The sequence below is a fragment of the Hippoglossus hippoglossus genome, chromosome 17, assembly GCF_009819705.1.
Source record: "Hippoglossus hippoglossus isolate fHipHip1 chromosome 17, fHipHip1.pri, whole genome shotgun sequence".
Lineage (NCBI taxonomy): Eukaryota > Metazoa > Chordata > Actinopteri > Pleuronectiformes > Pleuronectidae > Hippoglossus > Hippoglossus hippoglossus.
In genome coordinates, this window is record NC_047167.1 from 5,406,582 (window position 1) to 5,414,946 (window position 8,365).

The 8,365-nt window shown below is 43.8% G+C and overlaps 1 protein-coding gene across 4 annotated transcripts in view; it reads left to right on the plus strand.

Annotated features, from left to right (window-relative positions):
• The first annotated feature begins 1,661 nt into the window (after positions 1–1,661).
• rnf220a (ring finger protein 220a) overlaps positions 1,662–8,365 on the plus strand; it is a 157,611-nt gene continuing 150,907 nt past the window's right edge. For all 4 annotated transcript variants that reach the window (XM_034613405.1, XM_034613408.1, XM_034613406.1 and 1 more), the window contains exon 1: positions 1,662–2,542. In XM_034613405.1, the coding sequence (XP_034469296.1) occupies positions 1,894–2,542 (649 nt within the window). In that variant the 5' untranslated portion in view covers positions 1,662–1,893. The remainder of the gene's footprint in view (positions 2,543–8,365) is intronic.

Genomic DNA, 8,365 nt, shown 5'->3' on the forward strand with positions numbered 1-8,365 from the left:
CAATCGCACGCGCTCATCTAATCCCCAAGAGGGAAGATTCTAGTCTGTTGCTACGGATGCTGGGGGGTCACGAGGTCAAGTACGGCTAATTTATTCACTCAGTCAGATTTCCTCTGGCTCGTGGATGGCAGATGGAGAGGTCTGATATGATATCACCCATCTGAATCACCCAAGGGAGAAGAGGGAGGCAGAGATGGGGCAGGGAGGGAGAGATGGAGGGATGAGAGGAGAAGAGATTGACAGGAGAGATGTAAAGAGAAAGGAAGGACAGATAGTAAAATTGGGAAATTAAATGTGGTTAGATAGAGAGATAGGAGAGACGGTAGCATAGCCCGCATGGGTGTGGAGTGTGTTCGCCTCACCGATTCGGGTGTCGAGCTGAACATTGAGCTACATAGCTTCTTATCAGATGTGTGGGTGTGGGTGAAGTGTGGATGTGTGTGTGTCCTTATCTTAAGACAAGTGGTTCTGGTCCAATAAGATCCTGGGAGATGGTAGGAATAAGCGGCTTAGACCAAGATCTGAGATGGAAGAGGGAGGGAAGAGAGATAGCTAGCGCAAGGGAGATGAGAAGGGGAGATGAGGATGGAGAGAAGAGGAGGAGGAGGAGGAGGTGGACAGATTAGCAGGGTGGAGGACAAGGAGGGGACATTTGGAAAGAGATGAGACGTGGAGGGTTGTAGAGATCAGGATGGAACGATGTGATGTGGAAATAGTTTGGAGAAGTTTTTTTTAAGAGCAGAAGGGAAAAGAGGAAAGTGGGGTTTGAAATTTGAAAGTTTTGGGTTTGAAATAGTTCTTGGCTTTTTGTCAAAGTGCAGGGATTTACAGGATTTTATCAACAGCAACACAAAACAGAGTTTGAATTTGTGGCTTGAACAACAGTGTCCGCAGAAGAACACAGGCTTTGACTTCAAGTTTTGGCTTCTTATTTGAAAATGTTCCACTAAGCTCCTTTCCATTACATACAAATGGAGATCAAACCTTGTCTCTTGTCCCTGAAAGTATCATCAAGAGAAGATGGGGTGGTCTAAAATAAATGGGAATGGTACGCAAAGGGATGTGAATTTAATTCAAGAATATTAAACCTTTTGGTAGCAAAACTTGTCTGTCCGAAATGACAAAAGCCACATTCAATCTCTGAAAAGAGAGGTCAAAGGGCAGCTCTTGTTTGACAACACAAGCACATTTAAAATTATGTTTTAATATATAATATTATTATCAATGGGGTTTAAACTGGGCGTTTAGTTCACAGAATACGTCCGGTGTCAGGTCTTGTGACTTGGTCAACTACAGGTTGCAAGAACATATTCTTCATGCAAGGTTTTCGAGTTATTTCTGTTATGAGACAATGTACTCTCAAGAATCCTAAACATAATGTAGAGCTCTGAAAATGAAATGAAATCTAATATATGTGTTTTGTATCCCCTCAGTTTGAAGACCACAAGAAGATGAAGACCCAGCTTTGATGTCCACTTTCTCCGGACGCCTTGGCTTCCACAACACCTCCAACAAACACTTCAAAAGGGAGGATTTTACTGCCTTTTATCCAGGAGGGAGAACTTAGTCACGAACATTTATTGTATGTATCAGTAGGAACTGGACGAAATTGTGACGCCTGTAAAATACTGGACAAACCCAGCGGCACATACCTGGCATGGAATGATCTGGACTGGACATTTCAATTCTTTAATTTCAAGAATACTCTTGTTTCCTATGAATGGCTATTTCCTGAGCCCCTTCCTCAAAAAAACATACTGAACTCTTAAACCAGATTCCCTCTTTCTCAGACCCTTTCCAAGGGTCTTGGACATTGTTTCCAATCTCACTGAGGAGGAATAATCTCCTCCTCTTCCTCATAAAACTCTTACAAGCTCTATCTTCTGTCCAGACATGGATCTCCACAGGGCAGCCTTCAAAATGGAGAGCTCCTCCTACCTGCCCAATCCCCTGGCCTCCCCAGCTCTAATGGTCCTGGCCTCCACTGCTGAAGCATCTCGCGACGCCTCGATCCCCTGCCAGCAGCCACGTCCATTTGGTGTCCCAGTGTCAGTTGACAAAGACGTCCATTTGCCATTTAACAATGGTTCTTACACGTTCGCATCAATGTACCATCGCCAGGGCGGAGTCCCACCAGGATTCCCCAACAGGGACTTCCCGCCTTCCCTCCTCCATCTCCATCATCAGTTTGCTCCACCTAACCTGGACTGCTCACCAATCAGCATGCTGAATCACAGCGGTGTCGGCGCCTTCAGACCTTTTGCCTCACCTGACGACCGGGATGGAATACCAGGTGGGTATCAGTCGGCTTTCACCCCAGCCAAACGCCTCAAAGGCTGCATGGATGCAGATGCTTCACCCCACCTGCGGTACTCTGATGCAGAGGGGAAAGAGTATGACTTTGGAGGTTCACAGATCCCTCCTGGAAGTTCACCCAGCGGACTGAAGGCAGGGGACGACTGTATTAAAAAGATCTTCCCTGTGTCAGGCCTCCTGTCTGATCGAGAGACTTCATCCAGCCCTGAGGACCGCATTGAGCGCTGTAAGTACCAATTCCATATTACACTCAAGCAGACTAGAACCTCATTGAACTGTGCATACACATGGTGTGACACGTGTGACATACATGTGTGATCATAAGAAAAACCTGAATAAACGAGTGGAAGCCTTTCAGAGCACAAAGGGTCACTGAAAAGTGTGATGACCATGATGTGCAACATACTGGATGTTATGGTCTTTGCAGTCATCAGATCTCAACCCAATTGGGCATGTATGATAGATTTTGGAGCAGCATGTTAGACAGTGCTCTTCACCACCTTTATCACAACAACAAAAAGAGGGGGCATCCTCTGAATGAATGGTGCTCATTCCTCCAGACATGAAGAACCTATAAAGGAGAGCGCTGAAGCTGCTCTGGTGACTTACAGACCTGAATATAACACTTTATGTTGGGTTCTTCTTTCCTACATATTTGTCGCCCATCTGTATTTACAATGAGATTGAAAGGTAAAGTAAGACGAATACTGAAAATGATCGCATAAAGTGCTCACATCAACATCAACAGATACATTTACACAACACTCAAACCACGTTTTCTTACACATTAATATCATATTAATGTGTTATTGTAATGATATAAAAATGATAGCTGTACAATATTTCAATTAGGTTAAACAACCAAGTCTTATCTAACTGTCCATCACCCGTTTATATCAGCTGATAAGAAATCACTGGTTATATGAACTAAATTGTCTTGCGTCTAGTCTGTACTGTTTTCACAGTTAAAACTGTAAAAACAACCTAAACCACCATGTTTAAGGACTATTCCACAGACAACTGTGGTAATTACATCTGCAAACAAGACACATGCACAGAAAACACACACAGCCAAATCTAATTCTGGCTCTCAAATTAAAAACCCCAAATACAACTTGCTGCAATTTGTGAAAGGATGCAAATTTTCACACACTACCGCTGCACACGCCAATAAACAATCCCATCTATGTTCTCTTGTCATCATCTCTCCTGGCTCTCCCTATCCTTGTTTCACAAGCCCACAAGCTCCGCTGGTCACATTAACATTCACCAGTGGAAGGATGCCATTTGGCCTTCACGCGCTGGGAATCTGATTAGTGTTTGTGTGTGTGTGTATGTGTGTATGAATGACTGGTTCAGAGACCGGCCATGCTCTCTGCCATCAGCATTCATCATAGCTCTACGCTGGCAGCCTCGTTGCCAAAAGATTTACCCACATACCCAAAACCTTGGCATGCTGTGTGTGTGTTTGTGTGTGTGTGTGTGTGTGTGTGTGTGTGTGTGTGTGTGTGTGTGTGTGTGTGTGTGTGTGGTAAAAGGGAGGTGGGAGAGGAGTTGTGAGAGCTCCAAGCACAAACACACAAGTGTGCACAAACACTCTTGCAGACACACAAATCTCAGTATGAGCACCGAGATCATCTTCACATGTCAACAAGCTGCATCGGATGTTGGTGACAAATTAGGAGAGATGCAGACATAGAGACGTGCTCATTGTGTTTAATCTCAGATAAAAAGTCCCCATCATTCAGTCAACTCTTCAGTCTCGTTCATCATATCCCTCCTTTTTTGCCTTTACTTCACTGCTCATTCTTTCCATCTTGTTTCATCTTTGAGCGTGTGTGTGTGAGCGTGTGTGTGTGTGTGTGTGTGTGTGTGTGTGTGTGAGCGTGTGTGTGTGTGTGAGCGTGTGTGTGTGTGTGTGTGTGTGCGTGTGTGTGTGTGTGTGTGTGAGAGAGAGAGAGAGTGTGGGATGCATCCTTGATGGAACACATGAGAGACAGAGGCGACGACCTGAGACTGATCCGATAAAAAGACCACCGCAGGAGAGACAGAGAGGGTGAGAAACAGAGGGATGAAATTGGGAAAATGACACCCAGTGGCTGACTGGGGGGAGAATAAGAAAGAGGAGAAAGATATCAAAGAGCACATAAACTGAGAGAGGGAAAGAGACAAGAACAGAGACTCGAAGGAGAGAAAGACTTGTGACTCTGCTGCGGAACCGGATATCATTTTTGGAAACATTATCCTGCTGATTAAACTTCAAATGCAAACCTGGTGTATGTGCATTGTAACTTCTTGTGCTTATAGCGGCACCAAAACTTCCGACACTGTGGAAGCACCTTGCTCAAGAGAACTGTGGCAGTAGAGTATGGAGTATGTGACTGCACTATGTGCCACCTTGTCTCTACACATTCATGAGCGCTAAGACTGAAGCCAGAAATAGAATGGGAGATGGGTGCAGGGCTCCTGTGCTGTCTTTTGGAACAGCTGAATCTGTGTCTAATCAGGTTAAATCTTGGCACAAGTAGCCTCCACCTCGACCATGGGCTCCTAATGCAATTGGATGTGCAGAGGCGCTGCTTACAGAAAAGAATTATGGGTTCTCCTTCACTGGCTTTGGCTGTCCAGTGGAGGCGTAAAGAACAAACAACACTTTGGTACATCCCATGAGGACGGTGCTCTTGCTGCTTCACACACACATTAGCTAACTAGCAGCCACTGTGCTGCTTCACACATACAGTAGCAGCCTCTCAGAGGTTTATAATGCTCGGGGTCATATAGTGTCATCACACATTCTTTAATCATTAAAACTTTTATTTTATTGAAAGCAGATTGTTCACGTATGAATAGCAAAGAAATGATTAAAACTACAGATTCCAGACCTTCTCAATAATTGACGTTGAAGAATAGACAGCTTAATTTATTATGGATCATTAAGAGCAGCATGTCATTGTTGATCTAAGTCTCGCTTTTGCACTTTGAACCACTGTGTCATTTACCATGTATCTTATCTGCTGCATATTGATATTATTTACATGGTCTCATTTTATAGCTGCCTTTAAAGTACTGATATCTCTTCACTAAATGACTTACAGAGAACTGATACTGTTATTTATAGTTCAAGGGAGATCCCAAATGCAGATAGCTCTGATTCAAACTCACTGGCCTGCATAGAGTCATGATGAGGGTTTTCAAGACCTGCTTTTTCATCTTCAGAGTTGAACTCCATTTATCTTTCTTAATATGAACACCTGTTATCAGCAATCTCATCTCCACTGACATACGCAAATTGCCTGTGTTCCAAATATGTGATCGATCTATGTGATCTAAATTTGATCCTACTAGTGCAGTGCCTGTTCTAGACCTGCCTGTTTGGAATGGGCTGTCTGCTTTACCTGTGGTAACGCTGATTACAGTTTTCTCTCTGAAACTGTAAAAGGGACCTGCAGATCGACGGAATCCTGAAGCTGCGCCACCGCTGCTGCACAGAGAGCTGTTTATTCAAAGTTAGGAGAAGCCCAACTCAGTGCGCAGAAGCCAGAACTGGAGAATCTGTTGTTGGGTCCCAGCCACCGCTGCTACAGAGCGCTGGCTGGCAGTTTATTCAAAGTTTATTAATATTGAAGGTATCACATGTCCAAATTCAACCCTGCACTTCCTTGGGCCCTTTAAAATACAGATGCCAAGTGTGAAGCCGATAAGAAGAAAGGTTCTCGAGATATGAAAGCCACACAGACAGTTTGTTAGATCGATTTTCATTCTGCAAGATCTGTGGGTGGAACTTGTGGCAATGTATTCAAAAAAGAGAACAAAGTCTGTAATAGAAATCTGATTGCAGATGAATGTGAGTGACCAGATCTTAAATGTAAGATCTTCCACATTATTCTTTTTTTAACATCTGTCCTGCATTCATCCATTTACACGTGGAATTTATCCCATTACAATCCAATCACCTGTCACACAGGTTAATCCCGCACGTGAAGGGGATCCTCACTTCTTTGCTCCACACTAACAAAAAAAAAAAAGAGGATATTAAACAACTTGAAAAAGCCCACACCTCTAACTTCCCCACACTGAATCCTGTCAGGCTGCACTGGCTGCCACCCCAGGCAACAGAGGCCTGCTCTCTGCTAAGCCCTCCCAAATCCCCGCACTGCACCGGCAGGCACGTTGGCTGTTAACTAAACCCGCTAACCTGTCAGCCGCTAAACCTGCGCATAAAGGCCCCATCATGCCTTAAGAGGACTATGCATGTCATATTATAGCAAAAGCTATTACCACTCACTGTATTCACATTGTGAGGTTGTAGCAGGAGAACGCAGGATATACGAAGGGGTTTTTTGTGCATACAGTGAAAGAGAGAAGGGAATTATGGGATGTGTGATTGGAATTAATGGGAGTGTTGACAAATGAAACAATCCGCCCCCTCGTACTGCACTTTGGTTTTTGTTTGCAGAGTGGATTCAAAAATAATTTTGTGAGCGATGTGAAGGTTTAGCTTGTTTGTGCCTCGGTGGCATCTCTCCGTCACTTTTCCATCCTTCCTTCAACCTCCCTGCTATACTCCCCCCCCCCCCAATGTGTGTATGTGCATCTCCACATGCGATTGTGTGACAGCTGTAGTCTGTTTGCATTCTGTCCTAAGTTTGTTTTCGCTCTCCTCGCTCTCCACATTTACAAGGCTGAGAGATTTACACTGAACCTGAATACTGAACCCAGATTCCCCCTTTTCTTTCTTTCCTTCTTTCCAAAAACTGTAATTTTGAAGACAAATGTACGGTTGAAAAAAAAAGAAAGAAACAGGAATCCTTGGCAGAAAAAGAAAGAAAACAAAAATTCTTTTACCACCGAGTGAAGGGAAGGAACGTATTTTAGGGGGAGGAATGGGGATGAGATAAAAGAAAGGATAAAAGCAATACAAAAAAAAGCTTTGTGGGAAGTGGGGAGGGAAGGAAAAAGGGAGGACGGCGAGATGTTGAGCTGAAATGCAGATCCCATCTGTCTGACCGAAATAAAATCGGAAGAATTCTTTAGAGAGAGACAGGTAGATAAAATAATATTCACTACTACTCATCTTAATTTAGTTAAATGATATTGAGGCACAGACAGAATGACACTTCTCGTATTCCCATCAATTTACAGTATACAGCAGTTTTAATGTTAAACCGAGTGCATCACCCACAGCTGTTAAAACACACAGCGAGAGGCCTCCTCGGCCTTTCTTCTCTTCTTCTCTTTTTGGTGTTGCCTCCTTTCTTTGTTTATCTTTATCTTCTTTTTCCACCCCTCTTGCACCGAGCAAATGTCATGTGTGTTTTTCTCTTTCTGGGGCCGAGTAGCACTAACCGTGGGTAGCTGAGACAAATAAATAAATAAATGAAAGTCACAGCAGCAAAAAAATAAACTAAAAATAGAGTTCCCACAAAGAAAAGGGGGATGACACCGCTTCTGATGTTGATAGACGATGAAGCGTTTTTTATTTGGAGTTCTGTGTCCAGTGTTACTGTGGGATTTCTGAACCGCATTTCCCACAGACCGCCCAACAATCTAAAGCCATATTCAGACATAAACTCAAGAGAATTTACGCACAATTAGGTCCAGACTTTCTCCGGAGTTGGCCATTCACACATAAACAACGCAGCAGGAGATTCTCTGCTTCAGACACGTTCACAACAACACAAAAAATCTCTGCAGCGTTCAGGTGAGGGGTGGTGCAGCAGGCGGAGGCAGGCATCACATGTTTTTGTTTACAGCACATCGACACCGATGGGCTCTTATCACCAAAATCTCTCTTGACATCTTCGTTGGTTTTCATCCCCACGTCTGAAAGCAGGGATCTGACATTTTGTTTTGTTTGTCTTTTTTTTTATTTTTATCACTAATTTCCCTTATAATTTCCCATCATTTCCAGTTATCAGTGTTCATCTCTCTGCCTCACGCGGCATGTGAGGGGTTAAAAATCCATCCAAGGAGACAGAAAAGCTCATCCTTCGCTTCGTCCTCACAAAAAATATGCCCTCCCTCACCTCCCCCCTCTCTCCCTCCCACC